At 43.6% G+C, this 26,904-nt stretch overlaps 1 protein-coding gene across 2 annotated transcripts; it reads left to right on the top strand.

Annotated features, from left to right (window-relative positions):
• Positions 1-99: 99 nt before the first annotated feature.
• On the top strand, positions 100-20,995 carry LOC119372279 (COP9 signalosome complex subunit 4). 2 transcript variants are annotated; one of them, XM_049419924.1, is made up of 11 exons: positions 100-288; positions 425-504; positions 4,726-4,877; positions 5,621-5,724; positions 6,627-6,780; positions 10,648-10,798; positions 13,304-13,388; positions 16,902-16,987; positions 18,240-18,361; positions 19,669-19,747; positions 20,825-20,995. In XM_049419924.1, the coding sequence occupies exons 1-11, from the start codon at positions 212-214 to the stop codon at positions 20,956-20,958; spliced, it is 1,224 nt and encodes a 407-aa protein (XP_049275881.1). In that variant the 5' UTR covers positions 100-211; the 3' UTR covers positions 20,959-20,995. The 2 variants fall into 2 exon arrangements, with proteins under 2 accessions (XP_049275881.1, XP_037498683.1); XM_037642755.2 differs by having other exon boundaries at positions 101-288; positions 18,240-18,355; positions 19,663-19,747.
• Positions 20,996-26,904: the final 5,909 nt, after the last annotated feature.

The raw sequence follows: 26,904 nt of genomic DNA, 5'->3' as shown, positions 1-26,904 counted from the left end.
TCCTTGCAGAATTGTTGATGATGATAGCACTTGTTTAACTGCTGGATAGATCTAGCTGGCTAAAGAAAAGCAGCTGAAGTCCCCAGAAGCATCTATGCCTAGAAAGAAGAAGACATGGTCTAGTGTTCTGTGAAGAAGAAGTGAGAGAAGCGCGGCGCGCACAGAGGCTCGGAGCAAGACCAAGTCTCGTTGCTTCCGCAGGATCAACAGAATGGCTACAGCAGCGTTTCGGCAGCAACTAACAAGCTTGGCAGTCGCTGGAGGTTCACCTAAAGATCAAGCAGAAAGGTGGGAAATGCGACAGTCACAGCTGCTTTCTTCTTCAGCCCCTTCTGTGCCGGCTCACGGGGAGAGCCCGTCGAGATGTCATTCGTACGACAGTTCACTTTCGTAACGCATGCTTCATGATATTTATTTGGCGCAGGTACCGAGCGGTGCTTGAGGCGATCCTCAAGAGTGCCGGACAGGAACTGGTCGAAGGACTGAAAGTTTTCGTCGAAGCTAGTGAGTGCCAGTAAACGTTCGTCATTGTAATAAGGGAGTGTCTAGCGTTACGTCCAGACGTAACGATAGGAGTCGTTGCAGTTACGTCTGGACGTAAGAATAACGAGTCTTAAAGTTACGTCCAGCGTGACAGCAACACAAATGCAGCCCGTTAGACCCACTGAACCGATCGGTCCCCGTGGCGCAGCGGGCTAACGTGTCGTGCGCGGAACGGCGAGGACGTTGGTTCGAACCTCGTTGCTGTCCTTTTTTTTCTTTTTGGTGGGGCTTTTTTTTTTCTTTAGTACTCCACGGGCGCCGTAATATTTTTTAAATGCGAAGCATTTCTTAGCGAACTGTTTTCTTTAAGGACATCGCCTTGGTGCCAGCGGCGGACGCCCCAGCCCGCGTCGTTGACGCTCCGTACTCTTCTCTTGCTGTAGTGACACGAGCCACTCGAGCAAAATAGTGAGAGCGACGACGGCGCACCGCGTCTCATTGACACAAGCCAACCACTGAGACTGGCAAGATAATTATTAAACTCAAGTGCGCATTGTGAATCACACGGTGGACGTAACTTCAGCAGCTGATTATCGTTACGGCTGGACGTAACTACACCTTGCGAAAGAGCTACGTCTAGACGTAACGATGGGACTCGTTGCTGTTACGGGCTTCATTTGTGTTGCTGTCATGCTGGACGTAACTTTAAGACTCGTTATTCTTACGTCCAGACGTAACTTCTCACACTAGGAACGTTAGGCCGGCTTTGTGGCAACGGAGGGCGTATATACCACCGTTAGACTTTATATAGTCAACGCGCTTTCTTCGCCGACAATCGGATGAAACCGCTCACAGCGAAGCGCCGCTGTGTACTTAGTAGTGCCGTCGACCGCCCATCCATGCTACTGCTAACGCCGCGACGGTGCTCCCACTGTAGCCCGATCTCGTTACAATGCGTTGCGAGTAGGCCAAGTAGGATGCGCTAACATAACTGGACGGAAGGAGGCTTTCTGAAGACATTTATTGTTATTGTATGGACGTAACCCTAGTGGACGTTTGACACATCAACACGGGTACGCAAACCATACTTACATCAAGTTAGAAGGAGAGCTGCAGTTATTTCACTAACCGTGATTGCCCCAAACTGAGGTTGACCGCCTCAAGGAACCTAACGAAACGGCAGCACCCGAGACTGTAAATTAGCGTCTTCCTAAAGTGCGTCAGCTGGTTTGTCTCAACAGAGCTGATGATACGCGAAACAGTCCGGCAAAACGAACCACGCACGTCTCAATACGCAAGTGATGCGGGTAAATCAGTGATACGACAGTGACACCAGAGTCATTCTATGCTCCTCCGGTGATAGTGAACGCATGGCCGCTTAATTCAGCGAGATTCTCTGTTTTTCATTAAAGAGCTTTCTCTCTCTCTAATTCAGCGAGTGTCCGTGCTGAACTTTAGAGTTACAGTGGCTAGGTCTTAAACGTCTAGTTACACGACGTGGACCTAGTGGGCCCTCTTACCTTTCACACCGACCACAAGGTGACCATCCCTAACTTATGTCAAATATTCTCAGGGACAGCCGATGCAAACAGCAAGAAGTTTTTTAGTCAGCGCAAAGGACGTAACCACGGCCGTGGACGTCATGCTAGCGTTGGCTATAGTTACGTCTAGACGTAGCGCTAGCGTTGGCTATAGTTACGTCTGGACGTAACGATAGCGGTGGCTACAGTTACGTCTGGACGTAACGATAGCAGTGCCTACAGTTACGTCTGGACGTAATCGTAGCAACAGCCTTGTAATAAACGCCAGCAAATAAGTGCCCCTTTTCGGTCGTGTGCCATGCCACGAGAGTCTGTGGCATGGCACACGAAAAGCGATGACAACGGTATGGTTTCTTTTAGCTCGGTGTTTAATTTGAAACGCCTCACCGAGTTCAGGTACTCGCTGCGGTTGTGTTTTAGCGCAGGGGTCAGCAACCTGCGGCCATGCGACCCGGAGCGACGTCAGAACCCCACTTCCCTTGTCACTTCCTATCTGAAGGCCGACATGGTAGTTTTGACCGCAGATGGGGTTAAACAGGAACAAAGATCACTTCCAGTTGGCGTTGTCCCCCGTTTCACACTTTGCCAGATAACGTAAAAAGAGAATTCGAAGTTAGGTTCTCTGATATTCAAAAACATTCGAGTAGCATTCGATTCTTTCAGAATCCTTTTAAAGTAGGGATATATACCACTTGGAACTGCCTGATCTGCACACAGACGATGAACTCAGAGATGCATTTGATGCGAAAGGCACTGAAGTTTTACACTGGTCTCACAGAAGTTTTTGAGCTTGAAGAAAGTAGCAGCCATGATAACAGCGTTCGGCAATACATGTCTGTGAACAGACTTTCCGAGAGTGAAGGTCATCAAATAAAACTTACGTTCCCGAATGACCGATGAACACCTCTACAGCTTTCTGCGTCTGTTGGTGAGCAACCTTGACGTAGATATTTGCAAGTTGGTTAAGAATGTGCAGCACCACAGTTGCATTGAAAAAGTTTTTGTTTGTTTGTCACCTATGTTTGTAAATTGCAACCTTGTGCCATGCATGCTCAAAATAGACACGACTTCTATTCCTGTTTCGTACATTATTGTCAATTCGCTGAACTTTTTCTCATTGCCTGCAAAGCCCCGTGCCCCCCTTCGATTTGTGTCCGGCCCCTGCCGTGTCGGCTTCATGCAACTCGGCCCTCCACCTCAAAAGGTTGCCGACCCCTGATTTAGCGTTTACCCAAAATTGCTGCTAGGCAGTACGTACACACTGGCACGTTTGCGTGTAATTGGTTAGTTTTCACATGCAAAAAAGGCGTATGAAGAAAAAATGTGGATGTAATCAAAAGTTAAAGGTGGAAGAACAACTGCGCAAGGCTCAACCTCAAGTTGTGTTAGGCATTGCGAGATTGTTAGAGCACCCTGAGCACTCCCTTTGAGGTGCACTGAGGAAAAGTTTGCTTTAGCTTCCAGCAGTTTTGTTGAGGTCGACTACTCAACATGTCGACTTCATGGGTCATGTACAGGAGAGGCTGTGACTTTGTGTTCAGGCACGACAGATTTTATGCAGTAGGCCTCCTAAACAAGTTTTTGCTGTGAGACTAATGTTCTAGCCCTTCTGTTGCAGGACTGTGTATGTCAGGAGTCTCAAACTCAACTCGGCTAGCGGGCCAAGAAATTTTATCCCGCAAGGGCCGGGACAGCAAAGAAAGCCCAAGCGGTGGTGGGGGGGATTGAATACATCGTTCGAAAAAGGCTAGCCCTTTCCCACATCTCATGTATGCATCATTTCCTGAAGGGATTTGGCGTGAGAAGATTCGAAAGCAACGTATCGATACCGATCTGCGGAATGACTAAGCTCTGGACGACAATTCTGCAACATAGAGTTTTTGTTCCACCTCATGGGGTGCCCCACGAAAAGAAATGCTTGAGGCCAGTCACGTTTGAGTAGCATACCCGAACAAAGCATTATTAATTGCAATAGGTCAGAAAGTAATGCGAGTGCAATTTAGCAGTGTCAGAAAAAATTCAGTCACAAGGCCATAAAGAAATATGAGAAGAAGACAGCCGTGTGCGGGACGCTACCAGGAGCGGGCCTCGTGTTTGAGACCCCTGGTCAGAGTTGCCAAATGCTGCTGAGCTAACAAGCAAATAATCATCACAAAAGAAGCCAAAAAAAAAGGTGGTGTGGCTTTTGCGAAGAAGCGCAGATTTAATGAATTTTCTCATTCTGGAATACATTTTTAATTATAATAAAAAGATGTCACTCAAATATGAAGGGGAGCCAGAAAAATCACTAATTATTTTGTACAGTGAAAAGACAAGCTTCTATGAACGAAAGCACATATTAATTTTTAATGTTCTCTTCAGGGTACTCCATTCGGTTGAATGCATGTTTGTCAGTGCACAATTAATGTTACTTGTTGATTACCCCAGCATATGTCTGACTTCAGCACTCAACTAGTCAAAGTCATCGACAAATGCACAAACGCGCTATTGGTGAACGTGGTGTGGTGATCACCAGAATGACTATATTTGCTGGAAAAATGCAAATAAGCCCAAAAAACACAAGTGACTTGATGAAAAAAGAAGCCCAAATCCGCTTATTATAAGCGGAACTGGCAACTCTGTCCCTGATGTGTGATGTTACAGCTTGGAGCGGTTTAGTGACTGGTTGCCTGTGGCATTTTCTCTCCCATTCCATTGACAGTTGTTAACGAGAATGTGAGCCTTGTGATATCTCGGCAACTCCTGACCGACGTCGGCAGCCACCTGACTTCACTGCCGGACGACGTCTCAAAATGCGTTTCTCATTTCACGTTGGATAAGGTCCAGCCTCGGGTTGTGTCTTTCGAAGAACAGGTGAGTTGTAGCTATGACTTTGACAGTAGCAGTAGTACTGGGCGTGAGCGTGCAAATTATATACACAGTTTCTGCACAGCTGTGAACTGACATTTACTCATTATCACATGAAAGGCAGCTTATACGAGGCCATAGGGGGTATAATGTGCAGATTTTAATTGAAGCGTAGCATAATTATGAGATACTGGAAAATGAAAGTGGATGAAGAAACAACTTCCTGCTGGTGGGCACCAAACCCACAACCTTCGCATTATGCGTCTCTTGCACTGCTATTGCACTATGGTACCAGCTGTTTTGCTATCCATTTTCTTGTGTATATATGTACAACACTGGGAGTGTTAGCCAGCGCCACTCATGGCCACATCAGTGAATGTAGAACATTCGTTTTGCATGATGGCATGTGTCACTTAGTATGTGAACTTCATTTGTGCGTAGCTGCCCAATAAATCCTAACATGCTACCTAAAAGTATCAAATGAGCCAGAGCCAAATTATCAGGTGTCTTTTTCTGTTCTAGAAAAGTTTATGAACATACGCATTTTTAGAAGATCGCCTTTTTCAAAGAGCACAGTTGAGCTGGATTACTTGAAGGCGTTGACATTATTTGAACAGGAAATCAAAATGCATGCGGTTATGGCATTGCACTAATTGGCTTCACTTAGTACAGTTCTCATTTTAGCTCTGCTAAGCAAAGTAGCCCTTCTGGATTCTATTGAGTCATCCCCGCTTGCTTTTTTTGTGTAGGTGGCGAGCATTCGACAGCACCTAGCTGAAATCTACGTGCAAGAGCAGAGTTGGAGGGAAGCGGCCAGCGTACTCGTCGGAATCCCGCTGGAAACTGGACAGAAGTGAGTGCAGTTGTCGAGTATGTTTTAACTAGGCATGTGTGAATATTTGAGCACTTCGAATATTCGAACGAATATTACAGTATTCGAAATGAACGAATAGACAATATAAATCACATGTAACCCCCTGTAAAGGTGGTTTCACTATTGTGGAGGGGTGCTGTACCGTGAAGACACCTATCCAGGGAAATCCACATGGCCGTGAAGCCCAACTTGAAGGTTAAATGAACATATTATATTACACCGGCTTATATGCTCCAAGTATAGCAAATTTTAAAATGTAACGTATTTTACAGGTTATCACTTGCATTCTACCGAAAGTCAAATCCTGCTACTACTCAAAGATACTTCCACTTTCCTTTGAACCAAAAATAACGACATTTGCACATGCCTTGTTTCAATTTAAAAAAATATTGTACAGGTTAGTTGGGTCATGACAAATATGCTCTCTTTATTTTGTAATATGTGATATATACTATTCAAACTATTTGATTTGAAATTATTCTACGAAATCACTATTTGCTTCGAATTCGCTTCGAACCTAAAATTTGCTTTCCCCGCATGCCTAGTTTTAACCCATTTCTGCACACAGCTGTCAAAGACCGCTTGTCATCATACTTCACGACTGCGTCCCTCATAATCATATCGTGGTATTGGGATGTAAAACATGTGAGAGACGAAAGGCAGTGAAGACTGTGCGTGTGTTGGGTGCATCTTAAGTGTTTTGAAGATTGCCTTCGCATTGTCGACAAGGGTGTACTGGATCTGCAAGGTATGACCTTTCGAAAACCAGTTGAAATGAAGCTTTTATTCTATTGTGTAAGAATAACCTTTGTATTAAAGTGCTTTTTTTTTGTTGTCGATGAGGCACGTTGTAGTGATCTGTGCTTGTGTCGATATGACAGGCAGTATTCTGTGGACTACAAACTCGAGACGTACCTGAAGATTGCTCGCCTCTACCTGGAGGACGAGGACCCCGTTCAGGCCGAGGCGTACATCAACCGAGCTTCGCTGCTCCAAGCAGAAACCAAGAATGAGCAGCTGCAAATCTACTATAAGGTGGGCCCTAGTAGATCTTGTTTTTTAATAGTTTCCATATGTATGCGGTCTGTACGTACTGTACTTCATCCCTAAGCAATCTGCTATGGCTTACAGAAGTTGTGGACAGATAGTTTTAATTGGCGGGGAGGAAATTTATAAAATGGAAGATCGTTGCTCACCCGAGAGTAATAGCAGGAAAGAGATGCGAGTCCTTTAGAGAAGCTTTGGACTTGGAACGAATTATCTGGGGTACATTGAAACGTTTTTTTAACATGCCGAGTATTTTGTGCAATACTGCTATATTCCGAAAGCAGTTCTTTAAATGTCCCTAACATGTACAGGGTCGTCCATATCTAAGGTGAACATCTCATTACTATTGAAGACATCACAGAAGCTGATGTTTAGTACATACTAGTAATTAAAAAATTATTATTGTGTTAGTCGACACCATGATTAGATGTCATATAACACACATTTCAATTGTGAAATGGAATAAACACTCTAGCTTTACCAGCTTGAATACTACTGACCCTGTACAAAAACATTAGAAGTGTAGTTCAGATATTGTTTAGCCTCTAGTGTTGGTTGCATGAGCAGCAATTGATGCCTCTCCTGTCTTACCAATTCGCCTGAACCTTTTTACCTCTGCTTAATTTTTTGTGGTCTGCACATAGCAATCTCTTCTTCTAATGGTTGCAAGTGGCAGTACCGGCTCACAATGTTTGTAGAAGGGACGATGCTATAAGTTATGCAAGTCAGCATCTACCAATTGATCGCACGTTTTGTCAATATTTGGTTAGAGCTTAGCTCTGGGAACATTCACTGGCACTTTGTCAGTAACTTTTGAGGTGAACTGTCAGATGAATCTTGGGAGTGCTGTTTCTTTGGAGAGTTGGAAATTCATACTTGGAAGGGTAGTGCTAGTGGACACGGACTAAAGGAAGACGCACGGACACACAGACGGAAGCACTCTAGCAACTGGTTTTTTACTGAAAATCTGCCCTACATATATACGTAAAAGCTATACATAGTACATATATACACCAATAGCCGTCCCTGCACTAGACTTAAAACTCTTCCTCAAAAGAAAGCTCAGGGCTTTTTGGCAGAGCACATGGGATAGGCACAAACAATATAAGCTACACGTCATCAAGCCACTTCTTGGCATTTGGTCACCGGTATCAAAGTCACGTCACACAGAAGTCACACTTTGCAGAATTAGAATAGGACATACACACAGTACACATGCACACCTTTTGTCCGGTGGTGACCCACTCATGTGTGAAAAATGCGGTGCGCCACTTACTGTCCTGCACATCCTGCTTCAATGCACGCATCTAGAAGATATTAGAGAGAAACATTTCCCATCATACGTACCGCCAACTTCTCCCACTTCACCCTTCAATGTTCATAGGCAGGGAACCTATTTTTAAACAGGACTCACTCTTCCCCTATTTCAAAGATATACATAGTTTTAATGTTATTCACCCAGGCAACCGCAGCACGGCATCTCAACAGAGGCCACTGCTGCGGTAGTTCTTTCAAATAAAAGCACTGGCCTCCCTGCCTTTGGCCTCAAAGGCCTTGAGGAGGTATTCGTGCTCACAACATACCCACATTGTTTTATCATCACGACCACTTGTCATTCATTCTCTATGCACATGTTTCACGTCACTCCCATGATTTTATTATATGTTTTACCCGCCTTTAGCGCGAGGAATTTTAGGCTCCTATACAGCCACTTAACATAACCATTGTTCACTTTTGCTATCATGTCTTGGCACTCTTTGGCCATCAGTGGCCCTTGCGCCATTAAACAGCATATATCATGATCATATATACATACATATATACATACTACATGTATACAGAAAAGTGTGGCCATAAAAGTGATGTATATATGTAGGGCAGATTTTCAATAAAAAACCAGTTGCTAGAGCGCTTCCGTCTGCACGTCCGTGTGTCTTTCTCTAGTCCGTGTCCACTAGCGCTACCCTTCCAAGTGTCGGATGAAGCTGTTTCAGAAGTGCAAAGGGGGCGAGTTGCCATGCATTTTCAACCGTAGAACTTCTTTTTTAAATTTACGAGGAAGAGCTCTGACACTAGGAACATATCTTAAAGGGCCAGTAAACAACCCCGATGTCCACAAAAATTGTAATTAAGAGAAATATGCGCACTTTTGCTATGTGAACATGCTGCCACAAGAATTTTGCGAGTACGTGCTATAATAAGGAAGTTACAGGGGTTAGAACATCCGTTTCAGCTGGTTTCAAATTTTCGCGCGGCCTCGCCACCCTTCTCCGCCACATGGAGGGAAAGGCGTAGCCCGTCATCGTGACTCCGCCCACTTCGGCAACGTGACACGACGTCAACAATTGACTTCATGTACGAGCTCGATAAGTCGCAATGCACTTCCGCTTGCTGCGGCTCCTGGTTGTTTATTGTTTATATTGTCGCACGTGCTCCGTAACTTGACGGGCAGTTTTCGGCTCTTCACTATTTTTAAACCTTTGGGACAGTTCACAATGCAGCAGGAATGCGGGCTTGCTTTCCGAGACGTCGAAGGGGCGCGAGAGAAAAGCCTGGAGAACCCCGCTTGCCGCGCGAGCAAGCGCGACCCGTCCGTGTTACCAGAGATTCCCCTCTCCCGGCTCGATTTGCAGCCGGCAACTGAACAACGCTTCGCCTTATGTCGAAGGCGAAGTGCGTGCAGGTGCTATGCAGTGCGAGGAATATACGCGTGACAACTGCGTGGCCGAAACCGCATCACCGCAGGGCCAAAAAACAAGGCGCAGTTTCGTAGCGGTGGGTGGGAACAGGAACTGACGTTAACTTGACAACTGTTTGTTGAGACCTGGTTTAGACCAATCGGCGAGCTCAGTGCTACGTCAACTCGCCGATTGCCGAGTCGGCGTCACTGCACGTACGAGGAGGATTGGTCAGGCGTAGGAAAGAAGCGCGGGAATTGTTTTTCGAAATGAAGGGTCTGCGCGGCGCGCAGCGCTGTAATATTTGGAAAACGCGATCGCCGCGGTCTACTGTACGAATTACCGAGCTTGTTTGGGGGGTGTAAAAAAAAAGTCGCAGCCTGTTTACGGGCCCTTTAACAAGAGTTGGCCAGTATCACGCTATCTGCTATTCACTGTTGGACAGCATGCGCCGACAGCTCCGAAGCAGGTGAGCACAGGCCTGCGTATGAAAAGCGGAGCCATAAAATAGTAATTTACTGCTCCGTAATACCTAAAAATAGCCACCTTTTATTGTTAAAATGGGCAAAGGTGGACCACAAATGAAAAATGAATAGTATTCTCAATGTCATCCTGATGTGTGAACTGTGGGACTTAAAATAGCCAAAGTTGAATAAATGTAAGCTTGACACAGGATTTGACTACTAAGATTGAGATTTGAACAGATCTTGAAGCACTCTGGCACGCAGACCAAAGATTAGAATCCACTTTTGTACTCTTTTCATTTGTCTGCTTCAAGATCTGTTCAGGTATGTAAGCTTGGCGTTTTTCTCTTCCAGTATTTTACCTCTAGCCAAATAATTAACTAAAACAGAGATAAGACTTTGACATGCTAAACTGATGCATTTTCCCTATAACTTCCTTTTCAAAGGCATGAGAGAGTGGGTATTAGTAGTATTATGTGTTATTGTGATGCTGACTCTTGCTCATCATGTTAAGTAACTTTAAAGTATTGCCACAAATGTTATCTGATGCTTTTGCAGCATTAGCGTTTTTCCACGTATCTTGCAGTTAACTTTTATTTTAGAGTGTGCCTTTTCTTTTTTTAAAGAGTGATAGTTTTACAGTTTGCTTTTACAAGGTGCGAAGAACAAATAGTTTGAGCTGTATCAAGCACGGTGTCAATGCCTGTTGGCAGGTGTGCTATGCCAGAGTGTTGGACTACAGGCGTAAATTCATCGAGGCGGCTCAGCGGTACAACGAGCTTTCGTACAAGCCGATAATTCACGAGGACGAGCGAATGACTGCCCTTAGGAATGCTCTCATTTGTACCATCCTGGCCTCAGCTGGTAAGTGTTTTCTACATTACTCTTAACTTGCACAGTCACTGAAAAAAAGTAATGAGATAAAAAGAAACATGCTTTGTCTGTAGTGTGCATTAAAGGGGTCCCGGAGCACTTTTCTAATTAGCCATCGAATGACTTTAGTATCAGAGTTTATTGTCCCAAGAACTGATTGCCACAGAAATTTCTCAAATCTGTCAAGAACAATGGAGTTGCAGGGATTTGTTGCGCGTTTTTTTCTCTTCTCTCATCCCAACAAGCATGCTGGAAGCTAAGCAGGGTGAATTGCATGGGGCAAAGAAGTGTGCGTTATGACCTTGAGCGCGTGCGATGAAATTCCATCGCCCTCTCCCATAGTGATTTCTCTGTGCGAGTGTGGCTCACTGTGTAATGTTAGCAGACTATGGAGCGCAGTGCCGGCACATGGTGGCACCCCGTGGCAAGAAGCGTATATGATCCAAACGCCACTCTTGATTTATGCCTGCTCTTGGCCAATAGCATGCCATCTGCTGTTTGCTGTCATACAGCAGGCGCCAACAGCTCTGAAGAGAGTGAGCACAGGCCTCAGTATGAAAAGGGGGCGCCTGAAAAAATGGCAACTTTGTGCTCCGTTTCTAAAGTCTCCTTGCCACACATGCCTGCAAGATTTAGCTGAGCTATTCGTGGCAGTGTCTGCTATCTGCAGGATGTGTTTTCTCACCAATCCTGAGAAGGGTGGTTCATGACACCATTAACTTCCTCAATCCCATGGTACCCAAAAGGGATCCTTGTCACATTTTACCCTGGAACAATTATGTAAGAGTATATATCATCCTGGATATAAACTCCGATGTATGCCAGGCTAAACGGAAGTGGTCTGGGCACATTATTGTCTGTTTTTTGTGAAAGTCGAGGATGATTTTTAGGGGTGAAGCACCTTAACTCTTTCGTTACCACACCTATTCAAATCGATCACCGCTGATCAGTGCTTTCAATCATCGATTTTGGCATGTAAGCTTCGACCACAGAACTACACGTGTGACTGACAGTTTTGCTAGCTGGTTTCTGCTCAAACTAAGTACTTTTTCTCGGGTAATTTATATAATACACATATAAAGAGTTAAAGGTTCGTCGTTGCTACCTAAAATGTTTCGTTCGGCTGAGCAGCGAGGTCAGAATTCCTGATGAAACTTACCAGGATGTTCCCGTTTCCCACCTAAGATCAGCGACACAAAGGTGTGCCTGTGTGGGAAAGTCAACTATATCTGAAACACTCGAGAAGTACTTGACTGCTTGAGATCACGGAAATGAGTAAGCGCTATTGGACAGAGCACTTATGTAAAATTCTCTGTGGGAGGGGCAGTGATGGCTGTGGTTGGAGCTGACATATTTTCATAGGTTGTGACGGAGTACAGCTGGGTGCATCTGAAATGGCTGGAAACAGCTGGAATCCGTAGGTGAACAGAGCAAGTGCCCCCCCTTGCGCTCCCCTGCCAATGCCTGTGTGTGCAGTCTGTGGAAGTTCTGCTGTTCCATATTTGTCGAACAACGCGGGAACGGTAGCTAGCAGAATGGTGGCCCGTGCCTAGACAAGAGCTGGCCTGTTTCTTTGCACTAGCTTAGCGTGAAATGTAACTGTACAGCAATGAGGTTTTGTAATCAAAGATTGAAAGCGGCATGACACCATTTCACTTGAGAATTTGTCTTGTTGGTAGCTTGGGGATGACACTGACGATGACACCGGCTCATTACAATAAGCTTTCACAAGTGCAGTTTTAACTGTGGAGCAGTGTAAGGGACCGCCCTGTCATCTCGTGTGTCACGTTGGCGTTGCACAGATCCCACATTTGATGCACATAAGCCGAGTAGGCTGCATGTTTGGAATGCCAGCGTGTGCTTGCCCGTGAACACCAGCATTGCCAAAGGGCTCATTCGTCTGTCCAAGCCAGCAAAGCAACAGTGAAATGCCAGTGTCAGGAGTTAGACACAAATCTACGATCGAGTTCTCTCTATCGTAGACAGTGAAACGCCAATGCCAGGAGTTAGATGCACAGCGCTTGGAGAAGCAAACAGTAAAAAACAGTAAAACTGAGAATATAGAACGGTAAATAGATAATTGCAAACAAATCAGGTAATCGCTAAAAAAGAACAGAAAAGGATATAAAATATCACATAATCACACCAAAAGAACAAAGCAGATGAACACAAGGGAACCACAGGTGAATCAATGCTGCACAGTTCGTACAGCTTTTGCTTGGAGTGGAACTGGCCTTGATTTTTGTTATCATGACCAAAAACACTGCAGAGGCAATGTTTGGAACAATTTTTTTGATCAATGAAGGCAAATGTTATAGTTGGGTAAATACGGTTCTCATTCATTTTGGGCTGTCGTTTTCACTTCAATGTATGGCCAAAAATGGGAATTTCTTTCACTGAAGATAATGTGTCTCCCATCGATGTCAGCTTGCACTGCAGTGCCTGTGGTTCCACTCTTGCAAGCCTTATCTTCCAAACGGTGCAATGCATTTTCAGGTCAACAGAGGTCACGTATGTTGGCCACACTGTTCAAAGATGAGAGGTGCCAGCAGCTGCCTGCCTACAATATCCTGGAAAAGATGTAAGCATGTGTATCTTTCATGTTTATGTTGCAACCATAAGTGTGAGGCAAATATTGAATCATCTTGTTGGAGGTTCAACCTGGTATCCACAATGGTGCTTGACTGCTTTCCCGAAGGTCACAGGACAACATTCTGGTTTCAGCGGCTGCATTTTCAATGGGAACGTAATGCTAGAGACCCGTGTGCTTAGACTTAGGTGCATGTTAAAGAACCCCAAGTGCTAAAAATTTCCAGAGCCCTTCATTGGGGCTTCTCTCGTTATCTTATCATGGTTTTGGGGCATCAAATCCTAACAATTCTTCTTCTTCTTCGTATTATTGTTATTATTAAAGGTCCTGTAATTCTTTTTTTTTTTTTTTGCATGACACTGTGTGCGAGTTGGGAGATGGAGGTCTGGAATGGGTAGGTTAAGAAACTGCCAGGTTTCCATGCAACCAGAATAAGATTTATTGCCTTGCAACTGTGTGTCAATATTGGTTCAATAATATATGTGCCTGGAAGTACTTGTACAAAGCAGTTTCAGAGTTACAAACATAGGCAAGTATTATTTCTCCTTCACGAAACATGCTGGGCTTGATGACAACAGGTCGGCTGAAGTTTTAGCTCGCACTTTTTGTAACTGAGCAGCGCCTCCGTATCCCTCAAATTCCTTGGTTGTACCAATTCTTGCTACAGAGATTCTTGCTCACCACCATGTCACGTAAGAAAAATACAGGGTTCCTCACCAAGTCTTTCAGTGGGGAAGAGGCCACCTTCCTTCAAGAAATCTATAGTGAGACACAGCTTTAGAAGTCAGTGAGCGGCATTTCCTCCTCCAGGCCTGCATCAACTAGCGTGCACTCTAGAGTGATGTCATGAGCCAGGCAGCCGGTGACTTTGCCATCCAGCTCCTGAGTGGGACTCCTTCTCTAGTCACGGAGGCACTTGGCTGTCCCGCTTCAATTGTCTAAGTGGGGCCTCTCCAGACTTCTGAAGTTGTATCCGACTATAGACATCTTCACAGAAGGCTCCCTGGATGCTGCCATAATCCCCTTTGGGCTGTACTAAATAGGCGTGAACCCCCCAAAATGCACTGCCAAGGCTGTGACGTCAGCCTTTGTACTCCCGTGCCACAGTCCAGAAAGGAGGCATTCCCTCTCTCCGGGGGAGAGGTCTATAGACTGATGTTTTCTCACCCTTACTTAAATTATGCACCTGACACATTACCCGGCTGTTGCGCTGTGGTTGTACCACAGTTGCACCGTGGTTCACCATACGTTACCCGGCCGCGTGTCCCTGGTACTGTGGTAGGCCAATGCTCTAACAAAGTGGTCTCAGACACTCAGCGCGTGACCCACACATGGCTGTCTTTGTCCCATATTTGTTTTTCTTTTCTTAAGTATGCTTATGAGTGACTGGTCTCAAGCATTTCATTTCTGTGAGGCATCCCATGCGGTCACCATGCATTAAAACTAGGGGTGTGCGAATATTCGAAATTTCGAATATTTTTCGAATAGTGTTTGCTATTCGATTCGATTCGCACTGAAATTTTATTATTCGAACTATTCGAACTTCCCAAAAACAAACGCAGTCATCGTCCGGTTGAAAGTGACCCCTTCAGATTTTCAATATGCTTCACCTCATCACACCCCCGTATTGCGGCAAAGCTGTCTTTCAAGCTCCGTTACGGTCGAACTTAGGCAAGAGACAGTCAACGTCTGATTGGAAGTGGTCCCTAGATTTTCAATATGCTTCACCTCCTCACACCCCCGTATTGCAGTAAAGCTGCCTTTCAAGGTCCGTTACGGTCGAACTTAGTCAAGAGGCAACGTCCATTTGGAAGTGGTCCCTAAATTTTCAATATGCTTCACCTCATCACACCCCCGTATTGCGGCAAAGCTGCCTTTCAAGCTCCGCTACGGTTGCAAATGTATTAACTCAAGAAAACGCTGGTTCCAATATGGAGATGAAAGATGTGGCAGAGTTGGGGGCTCATTTAATGCTGTTTTGGACCTGAAATTTGGGCAGGAAGTCCGAAAAATCGGACGCCGAAGCTTTTTAGCATCCAAAATTTCAGATGTTCTACAAGGCAGATTTGGAACTCCGGACTTGAAGGGAGCGCACCCTTGTCCACCACATCAGTTGGGCTTCCACAGAAGTTGAAAGAGGAGGAGAGGCTGAGGAAATGGCATCTCTGCCTATCACGTGTAAAGTATTGTTGGCAGCACTTTGGTTGCACCAAATCATGTACATAAATACAATTCGGCCTCTACATTGCCTCACTCTTGATAAGAAAGACAACTATGAAATATGACCCCACCAGCGCTTCATCAACCTAGCGAAAAGAAACACTTTCATGTTGCTATCTCACAAGAACATACTTAGGGATTCTCTGCAACTTTTTCTGTAATTTCACTTCGAATTATTCGAAAAATGTTTGAGAAATATTCGAAAATTATTCGAAATTATTCGATTCGATTCGCACTCCATCTTTATTATTCGAATTCGCTTCGCACCCAAAATTTTGCTATTCGCACAGCTCTAATTAAAACATAACCGTAAAACAAAAACAAAAATCAGAATTGGCCTCCAGATTTCAGCGATTCTGGAGATCACTATCAACATGTTTCTTGGAATGTGACATTGAATCCCCTTCAGAAATGACCCGTATCTGAGATATGGGAAAGGCCTTCTCTCAAATGGCAACATTAGCTGACATTTTGTTCAAGCTCCTCCTGTTCCAACCTTCTTCAAGAGTTTGAGACTCCTGCTCTTCACGTCACATGAGTGTGTGTCCATCTACATAGATCTCGAAGTACACGTTGCTGGGCTAGTCGGTGACTGTTCAACGAATAAGCCACAGATGGCATGGCTGTTCTTGCGCAAAGAAATAACGAGGGAAGGGGTCAAGGGGATTGCTCCCCTTGACCCCTTCCATCGTTAATTCTTTACGCAAGAACAGCCGTACTATCTGTGGCTTATTTGTTGTACCCAGATCTCTCATCCCTAGTACGGAGCAGTGGGAGCCGACTTGTGAGCTCAGACCCAGGGGGCCATTCATGCTCCTGGATCAAGTCCGACATGTGGCTAGTAGTGTACCACGTGGGGCCCCGCCTATAAAAGCTGCGATATCCCTCTTCCTTATATAAAGTTATTTCTTCTTCTAACCGGATATGACTGATCTTCCATGGCAGAGGTGACAGCTGTCAGCCTGCTTCCCTATTTATTTCCTGTGCGTCATTGTGTGTTGGTGAATCCAAATTGAATAAGCAAAAATTCATTTCTCCTATGAACTTGCTCGAAGTCTTTTTTTTTTTCCTGCAGTTTCATCATTATGTATAGCTAAGGCTGTGTCATGTGACAGTTTGTTACATACTGTTACATTCTTTATACGCACCATCACGAGTTTGGATAGTGCCACACCCCCATTATCACTACAATTGGCTGCTAGAAAAATGTCACGAATTGTTAGATCGCACGTCCCTGATTTTGCTTGGGTTTCCTCATGCTGTTTTTTAATTTTATTGCTTCAGGTATCTGGATCGCATCATCAGGAGGAGCGAACTGGAAGACTTCTCAGCACTGTTGCAGTCGCACCAGAAGGCGACAATTGCCGATGGTGAGTCTGTCGCCATGAGGACACCCTCCTTGCAAAATCTAGAAGAACGGAGATTTAGGAGAACACTCTCTTAAACACTTTCTTAGCCTTTCCTCGTCTGTTGTTAAAGAAAAAGAAAAAAAAAGACATTGAGAAGATTCCACTCTACATACAGCACAGGATCATGCAGGAAGCAAAAGCAGCTGCTTTTCCTTTCCTGCAAGTAGCTGCTCGCAGAGAGCAAAAGGCACCGCAAGCACTTGCTCTTTCGTAACTTTATTTTTGAGGTGGCCTGAAAACAAGCTCACAAAGAGGACTATGGTCGAACACCCTAGTGTTCGACCAGAATATCAGGCAGTGTCAGGCATCCAATGCGATAATTGATGGTGGGGATTTCGCTTGAAGTAACCATGGTATGCCTGTATCCATTAAAATACTGCATTTTCCTTTGCTTAAATCCTGCCACAGCAGGACCTAAAGTACCATTTTAAGTTATGATCAACAAAATGGATTGAACTCACAATTAGGCCAGGGAAAGCATACAGGACATTAATTGTTCTGTTTAACTGTAGTGTACTAATTGTGACATAAATTGATATGAATTGAAGTGTACAAAATGTCACCTGGTTCTGTCGGCTCATATCCCAATGATGGAGCAGACGATTTTTTGTCCAATTCAATTTATTTCAATTTAATGTCACAATTAATGCACTGCAGTTAAACATAACAATTAACGTCCTCTATGCTTTCCCTGGCCTAATCCTTCAAATCATTTGGTCGTGTTTAACATGTGAACAAGCCCCTCAAAAAAAAAAAAAAAATTCCCCTTCTTTTGTTCATATTAAGTTATGCAATCTATGGGAGCTGTAAGTTCTTGTGTCGCTTTCTGGTAAGACACTGTCGTTCATCTATTTTGATGCACCCAATGTAGAGGCACGGGAAATGCCTTGAAGGTCAGGTGTCACTGCCAGTTAGCACTCCACTGTGTTGCTCCCAAATACAACTTACCTTAGCTCTTCGTACACCATCATGGCTCCCACCATTATGGACGAGTTACGGTACATGTTCATTGCTATTACTGGAAACCACTGTGCACTTCTTATCGTGGTGTGCTGTTTTGCCTTGTACAGTCATCAAAAAAGCCTTGCTTACGGTGATTCCTGTAGTGTGAGTGCAGAAATGCTTCTTGTTATCAGTGTCTGTGGGTGACCAATGTCTTTGTAAATGTGCACTATATCATTGCTTAATAGTGCCATCACTTATGTCTCCCCAGGAAGCACAATACTGGACAGAGCTGTAGTGGAGCACAATTTGTTGTCTGCCAGCAAACTGTACAACAACATCACATTTGAAGAGCTGGGTGCCCTGCTGGAAATTCCTTCATCCAAGGCGAGTGTCCTTTTGCTTTTATTTTTTCAATGAATGAATGAATGAATGAAGCTTTATTTCCACCGAAAAGTTGCACCATGGAGGAGGGTGAGAAAAAAAGCCGTAGAAAAATGGCTTGAGAAACCTCACCCCTTTTACAAGCAGCGAGATGGGTCAGCAAAGCATACAATAAGAAGTGATAGAAAAAATGGCGATAAAGGCGTAACTTTGGTGCAGCAATCGCAACACAAAGCAGTATACATGACAATAGAAAGGCATTCACAAATACGTTACAAACAAAACAGTTTGAGTAAACACGATTGGTTAGTCACCTAAGGAACAATGCAGATAAATCAGATTATTTAAAATGCAAAATGTCAGTACCCAGTTTATAAAATTCAGTTAATAAGCGTGGTAAATTTTGTTGCCAACAATAGAAAAGGGGCGAATGATGCTTGTCCACTCTTGCATTAGTTTGTTTCTCACACTTCAGTTCAGGCACCGCATAGTATGATCTTTCACTTTGGATTGAACTGACAACGGAGTCGTTTTGTGCGAAGTGCAGTCAAGTACGGATATACTGAGGCTGAGTTGGTCACAGTTGACACATTGTAACTTGTTAGATACTCAAAGAATGCAGTGTCTTTTAGGCAGAATGGTAAGCCAGGTCATTGTGTTTACCGAGAGTGTTTATGATTGAAAAAATTTATATGGCCTTTAAAAAAAACTATTTTCAAATTTAATCGTTTACGGTAAACCACTTACGTTTCAGCGAAACTTCAAAGTATTATAATGGTGCCTGGCAAAGCCATGAAAATTATCTCAAGAGAAAGTACAAATACAAAAAGTCAATATCCATGGAGTTTTATTACCCTCAGTTTAACTTGTCTACAGGAATAAATTCCTGGATTAGAAGCGTCTTGGGGTGTGGACTATGTTTATGATTTTTTTGTCTGAAAGTTGCGTCCACAGAGAAGTTAAATCAACTCATCAGGTAGCACTTCACTTGTTCCTTGTTGGTAAAAAAATAGTGTGATAAACAACAGTACCATTTTTGTGCTAATTGCACTCAAAGATAAGAAATGATCACATTAGCGATTTTTCTTTTTGGCAAGTGAAATATTTTTTCACAAAACTGATGTTAGAGCCATTGTTCAAGGTCCCAAGGCTGTACCTTCATTTTCTCCCCTGTTAAAAAATAGCCTGCAGTAACAGTATACTAACACCTGTAGAGCTATTTCTGAAAGAATAATTTATTACCCTAAACTGATTTAGTGTTTCTCGTCAGTGTTCTTGCTTTCAATGTCTTTCATGTTCTTTTATTGCAGGCCGAGAAAATAGCCTCACAGATGATTACTGAAGGCAGGATGAATGGCTACATTGACCAGATTGATTCTATCGTCCATTTTGAAAGTAAGTTCAGACTGAGATAAAAGGCGCGTAAAATTTAAATGTACCTCTGTAGCTGCGCACCCTTGGGGGAGAGAGTCAGGTTTCCGAGACAGAACATTGCAGTACAGCTTATGAAGAAAATGTAGGAGCACTTGCCCAGTCGGGGAAATGGGGGCATGCCTGATGTGCTGCTTTTCTTTCGTTCTTTATTTCTTCCCTATGCATTGTGCAATGCTCCCTCCTAACTGTTTCCTTGCTCCATGTCAGCAATTAGACCTTCATCCATATGCTTCGCAGTGCAACACTTCGGTTTCTACAGGCAACAATGACGGTCAGGTGTTCTTGTCCAGAGAACAATGAAATGTGTCAGTGTTAACTGACAAGACACCTCGATAAAACATCAGATTGCCATATCAGAAACGGCTGATTGCTGACAAGGTCATGATCGAGAGAGCATGAATTATTGGGATAACGGTGCAAAAAGGCATGCAACTGGGGCACCTTCGAGGGCCAAATTTCTGTGCACTCACTGTTTTTCGTGTACAACACCGCTGCCACTACCAAAATCTTGAAACACACTAGGCCTCCACTGCGCACACAGCAGTCACAGCATAAGCAGGAGGAGTGACCTTTTTATATAGCCGGTTGTAAACTCTCTTAGAGAGGCTTATTGCATGTACAGTTGCCATGTGATTCCTTGCCCAACCTGGTGCCTGTATAAGGTCTTCTTGCGAAGAAGTTTCAAGCACCAGCATGCTTCTGTGGGGTGGGACACTCAACTGCCACGCGGAGTGCCTGGGTTCCAATCCCACTTGAACCTTAGCTTTTTTCTCCTTGTGCACAATAGTTGTGATGGACAACGGCAGTGGCGGATAACTGCACCACCAAACTGAGCTGTTGTGAGCTCATAACAGCTTACACTGTAATAGTGTGTATGAGAAACCGTTCGGCGCTTGTGATCTTGTCGAGCGTGCAGGCATCTGTTGAACATCTGTATGCACACAAAAGGTATACATGTCAGGTTTTTATTGGTTTTTTTTGCAATATATAGGATTTTAATGCTGATACCCCTGAACCATGTGACGTCTCGCCTTACAGGCCGTGAGGTGTTGCCGTCCTGGAACCAGCAGATCCAGGGTCTGTGCTTCCAGGTGAACAACATCATCGAGAAGATCGGCTCCATCGCACCCGAATGGATGAGCCAGGCATTGGAAGAGCACATGTCCACTTAAATCGGCAGTCATCAATAAAAGATTGTTTGGTACTGCACCCTTTTTGGCCAGGCCTGCAGGCCAGAGAGCCCTCCTTACTTGTGCTACATAGGTATATATGCTCAATGTTAGCTGCAACACTGTTCTTGTGTTCCAAGTGGCACAAACATTACAGGCGTTGCAGACATAAGAATTGGTGAACCGTGAACACCTTTCAAATTAATATTTGCCAGTTTCACAGCGCACACTTGGAGATCCTTTGACCTCGGGTGCAGGGTTCCAGCTCATATTGAGTGTGATTGTACATGCACAGGTATTTATTTCAAAAGCATCCTAGGGGCTAATGGGTATTACATAGGGTGAGATTCAACATATTGCACACACAAGCTTTCAAAACAAAAGGAACCAGGTATACAAAAATGAAGAGTGTTCCAGTGTGTAATTAAAACCATGGGGTCCAAGATATAACACACTTATTGTACCAAATGCAATAACAATGAATCATTTTGTTTATTGGGCACTAAAATGGTGCATTAGTACTATATGCATAGAAAAAAACTGCAAATGTTTGACACATTAGACCGTACATAATAAAGCAGCTGGTTGAGCTGAATTGTTTTCTTATTTTGTAAGTGTTGTGGTAGTGCCGAGTGAAATGTGGTGGATCCTGTTCTCGGAAATGTTTGGTGGAAGTGATTCCCATTCGGCCATGTGCAGTGGCAAAGGTGAATTCAGGAATTTCTTTGTCCTGCTCAAAATGAGGGGCAATGCATGCGTGATTGAGACGTAGAAATGTGTCGCGACGGAAGAACATGCAACTGCGCAAATAATGTGTTGTTTCAGTAGTGGGAGTGAATGAACGACAATATTGCCTGCGCAGAACAGATGTTGGAAGACTGAACATCTGCTTTTGTCAACGAAATGCTTGTAAAATGTGAACAGGATGGCGTTGAAAATGGCATGGCTTTGTTCTGTGCCTTTTCAAGTGGGCCGTTGTGACCTGCCTGGTGATTGTGCAATATGATGTGAGCATGTTCCAGAGAAGGCCGAACCAGTGACTATAAGGTGATGAGTCTTGCATTTTTACCGGCGAAATGTAAGTACTGTTTTAAGAGGCCCTGCGACACAAATTAAGCGTGTCGTTTTCATTGCTTCTTGTGGAACTGTGGAATGCACTGACATTTTAGCACAAGTGGCAATGCTGAAAACAAAGCTGTTCTAATTTTATTTCAACGTAGAAACCACCTTGATTTTGAACAACAGCGTCACGGAATGACCATTTTTGTGACCGGAAGTGACGCTTCATCACATGGCAGTAATGAGAATGGCCAGGCATATTGACTGGTTGCATGTAACGTTCGTATGGTCCCAGCTAGGCCACACTGTTGTTCGCTAACAATTACAAAAGCACTTTTTATACTTCCTTAGATAGAAAATAATTTGTTTTAAATATCAAATTTTGAAAATTGCAAAACAATGCCAGGTGCGCTGCGCAACGCCCACCCTGACGTCTCTTCTGGTAAGTCTCTATTAGAGGTGCGGGTGCGCGGTGATTGGAACCATAGAGTTTCCTAAAATTAACTAGAGGGGACTCTGGCGCTGCGATCGTTCAGCTACCATGGGAATGATGGGTAGTACACAAATTTGCCTAGTCTTCGTGCTTACGGCTTCAAACGTACTTGTGGCTTTGTTTATTGCTGTGTTTTGGCGTTCGTTTCGGATAAAAGAATAGACCGTTGTGAACTTCGTGAGCAGATTTCAATTGGTGAGCCTATAAAAGTTAAAGTGGTTTTGCTGAACTTTGTTTTGCGACAAAGCGGATGCAGCCGACGCAGAGCCAAACGGAGCCGAAAGAACGAAGTTTAGACAAATTTGTGTACTACCCATCATTCCCATGCTGGCTGAAGCGTCATGCGTTGCAGCTCCCATAGACACTAGCGCCAGAGTTCCCTCTAGTAAGTATTGTAGGAAACTCTATGATTGGAACCAGCCTTTGACGTCAGTGGCAGAGTGAAATGCAAAAGGGAACATTTTTTTGTTGTCTGCTGGGGTTTTGAAGCTTGAAGACCAATAACTTCCATTACCGTGCACCAAGTTCAATAATTCTTGTTTCATTAAACTCGCTATTGAACACTACACACTCTCTAGTGCTGCAGAACGCAGACGGGAAAAACATTGCAGGGCCCCTTTAAGGAGGCTTAGTGCTTCGAAAGCCTTTAGTGTTTTAACACTGCCCCGCCACGGTGGTCTAGTGGTTATGGCGCTCGACTGCTGACCCGAAGGTCGCGGGATCGAATCCCGGCCGCCACGGCTACATTTCCGATGGAGGCGAAAATGTTTGAGGCCCGTTTACTTAGATTTAGGTGCATGTTAAAGAACCCCAGGTGGTCGACTACGGCGTCTCATAATCGTGTCGTGGTTTTGGAATGTTATTTTAGTTTGGTTAGCTTAAATTTCCACTTACCAGTTGCTGCACCATTCTTCAAACCTGAACAGATCGGATTATTGTTCTTTTACATCAGGTGGGCAAGATATTTTAAGTGCAATTGTCGGTGAAAAGACAGCTGCATTGGTGGAAGAGATGTTCTCAAATGTTGCTGTCTTAGGTTCTAATAAAAATGCATTGTACATAGTGCCTTCTTTGCATTCGCTGTTCTTCGCCAATAAACAACTGTATCTTGGTGCAACTGGACCCCCAGCCAAGCAAACTGTCAAAATCCATGACGTCACGGTGGACTGGTGCATTATCACTGCTCATGTTTCATTCTTTACGTACAGTACTCGCAGATTGAAATAGGACAATTTAGGGTTAAGTAACGCACATACTTTCGTCTCCACGGTCTTCAGTTCAGGTCATATAGGCGTAATTTCGACTCGAATGCGTAGATCAGAGCCAAGATTATCTTTATAGAGACTAGATTCGTCACGACATGACGTGGTTATCTTGAGCAATGGCGCATACCAATTGTTATACTAAAATATTTGATGTCGCATTTGAATCCATGAGTACTCCCCTTGCACGGAAGAATAGTCGCAGGAGGGCGCTACTGGTACATGCCCCCTACCCCTCTCGAACATTTTGTCTGCTATGGTCATTAAGTACCATCAAGTCACTTTCAACAAATTTTGATACCATGAGTGTATGACCGCCAGTTAGATCTACTTGACACAAGTACTCGCAAAGCCATTACCCTGTGACCTGGGAATACCATCTAACCATCTTGTGTGTGGGTACCCACATTCTCTTCTGTTTTTTTTTTTTTTTTGTAAAATCCGTTAAACCAGCAGCCTGCATAGCATGACCAAAAGCAAGAAAGTTTTCGTTCCAGGATCTTTACTTCGAGAGAAACATTCTGGTGTAATCTCGCTTATGACTGAAAGATTTGTTTGTTTGGCAGTATGTGAAATTCTCAAGACTACATTAACATCAGAGCTCAAAGGAGGCGAGTTTTTTTTGTCTTTCATACTTCTGCAATTCACACCCATTCACAATCACCCATGCATCACCACTGAGAAAACGAGAGCATTAAGCAGACTTATTTTAATTTTAAGGACACATTCATGATCTATGAAAGTCCACATTGAACTCTATCCTGGCACTGTTTATTGGTGAATTTCTCCAGTAGAGCTGCTGTCTGACTACTCTGGATACTAAAAAAATAGGCTTGTTCGAATAGTAAATTTTAGGTTCGAAGCAAATTCGAAGCGAATAGTGATCTGGTCAAATAATTTCGAATCAAATTTGAATAGTATATATCACATATCACAAAGAAAAATCAGCATGTTTGTCATGACCCAACTAACCTGCATGATATTTTTTAAAAATTGAAACAACGCATGCGCAAATGTCATTCTTTTTGGTTCAAAGGAAGTGGAAGCAAGTTTGAATAGTAGCAGGATTTGACTTTTGGTAGAATGATAACCTGTAAAATATTTTACGTTTTAAAATGTACTGCACTTAGAGCATATAAGTCAGTATAACAAGCTTTTAAACTTAAGAAATGATGAATCGATGCGAGGATAATATGTTCATTTAACCTTGAAGTGGGGCTTCGCAGCAGTGCGGATTTTTTCTGGAAAGGTGTATTCACGGTAAGCACCCCTTTATTGCAGTGAAACCACCTTTACATGGGAGTTACATGCAGACTAATATACACCTATTCGTTCATTTCGAATACTTTGAAATTTTCAAGAATTTAAATTCGAATCGAAGCTAATTGAATATTCGCTCAAGCCTATAAAAAACAATGTTCCACAGCCTATTACTTTGTTGCTTGTCTGAATCATGCATTCTCCTGTTGTCATAACACCAGATCTTTTATATATGCTTAGAAAACGGCCAGGCTTCTGTGCTTAAAAGCATGTACATTTGGTCTGGTTGGAGTGTGACTTGCTGAAAAAGCTGCACATGCAACAGGACACAAAAAGAAGGGACATACAACAGTGCTAACTTACAATCGAATGCTTTTATTCTACGAGCGTAGCGATGTGGGCTTTCTTGGTGCTTAATGGAAAGGCAGTTTCTTAGCGCTGGTGTAGATGAGGACAAATAGGAAGAGACACTAGACACATGGGTGCTGCCTAAATTTCCGTTGCTTTTATTCATTCAAGCTGCAGATAAATACACTTCTTGCACAAGCCTGAAAAGAAAGAGAAGGAAATAATGTTTTTTCTACTTCGATAAGAAATATGTACATGTTTGGAATGAATAACACTGTTAGAGTGACTCCATCATCATGTGCCATTAGATGGATTTATTCCTTCAGTTTTCATTCCTGTGAAAGGCTTTTGGTGTAGCGCGAAGGAAACACGGACACGAGAAGGCACATAAGTGTATAGGTGTTCCTATGCGCCTTCTCGTGTCCATGTTTCCTTTGTGCTACACCAAGAGCCTTTCATATGAGTAACCAACAAGCCTGTTGCAACCCTAATCAACGTCATTCCTGTATATCGATCTTCCAAATCACAGGTTCAGAGCACATATTTTGTGTATAAAAAATAAGTTTTTTGTGTATAAAAAAATAAGGAAGGAATATTTTGTGTATAAAAAAATAAGGAAGAATACAATCTTTCCCAACACCATCTTGAACCAATTAAACCGACCTGCACTTCCAAAATGTCTTTTAACAAGCATGCCTGTTTCGTGTAAAAAATATTTTTTTAGTAAAGTTATGAGGTGCTAAGCAATTCCAATTCATTTTGGTGATATTGGTTTTCTTTATACTTGCTTTTTTTGCATCTTTAGTATTTCCTGCTGTGTTGATATATACAGTTCCTCATTCGTACTTTTCTATCAGGTAGTCTGACTGCTCGCTCTTCTAGTATTATTGTTTCTTTGAGCTTTCATTTTGTTGTTGAGACATATGGAAGTAGAATTGCAAGCAGAATTTCATTCTCTGTGATTTCACTGGCATGGAAGAAGCATGGTGTACTTCAAATGCACCTGAATTTGAGGTTTGCATGGTGAAACGTTTGCACTCGAGAAATAAAGAAGCACAGCAAAGTGCATAGGACAATACGGTATTAACCAAGTACGCATGTACAGTTTCCATAGCACACTTGTCCTTTTTCGTCATGAACACCATAAGCGTGCACACATGCAGGGTTCCTCATCAGTGGGGGGCGAAGGGTCATCGGAGTGCCCCCCCCTCCCTACTAAGTCAATGTATGGGGCAGACTTTTTGCCCCCTCCCCCCCTCTTAGCTGACTAGGGGGGGCGCCCCCCCCCCCCCTCTTCCCCCGTGAGCACGCCTATGATGAACACAGTATACCTGACCAAACACATTTATTCCCACGGTGCCATGGAAATACATGGTTGCATCGTATGAGCATTTGACATGACAAGAACAATTATTGTGAGAACGCTTTCAGCTGGTGCTGTTCGAAAATGCTTTCGCCACGCAGCTGGAGACCTTTCGCTATGATTCACTTGTTTTTTCAAAATTCTTTTTGATGTCTCGTTATTTT

The sequence above is a fragment of the Rhipicephalus sanguineus genome, chromosome 10, assembly GCF_013339695.2.
Source record: "Rhipicephalus sanguineus isolate Rsan-2018 chromosome 10, BIME_Rsan_1.4, whole genome shotgun sequence".
Classification (NCBI taxonomy): domain Eukaryota; kingdom Metazoa; phylum Arthropoda; class Arachnida; order Ixodida; family Ixodidae; genus Rhipicephalus; species Rhipicephalus sanguineus.
This window is presented reverse-complemented; position numbering and strand designations above follow the sequence as displayed.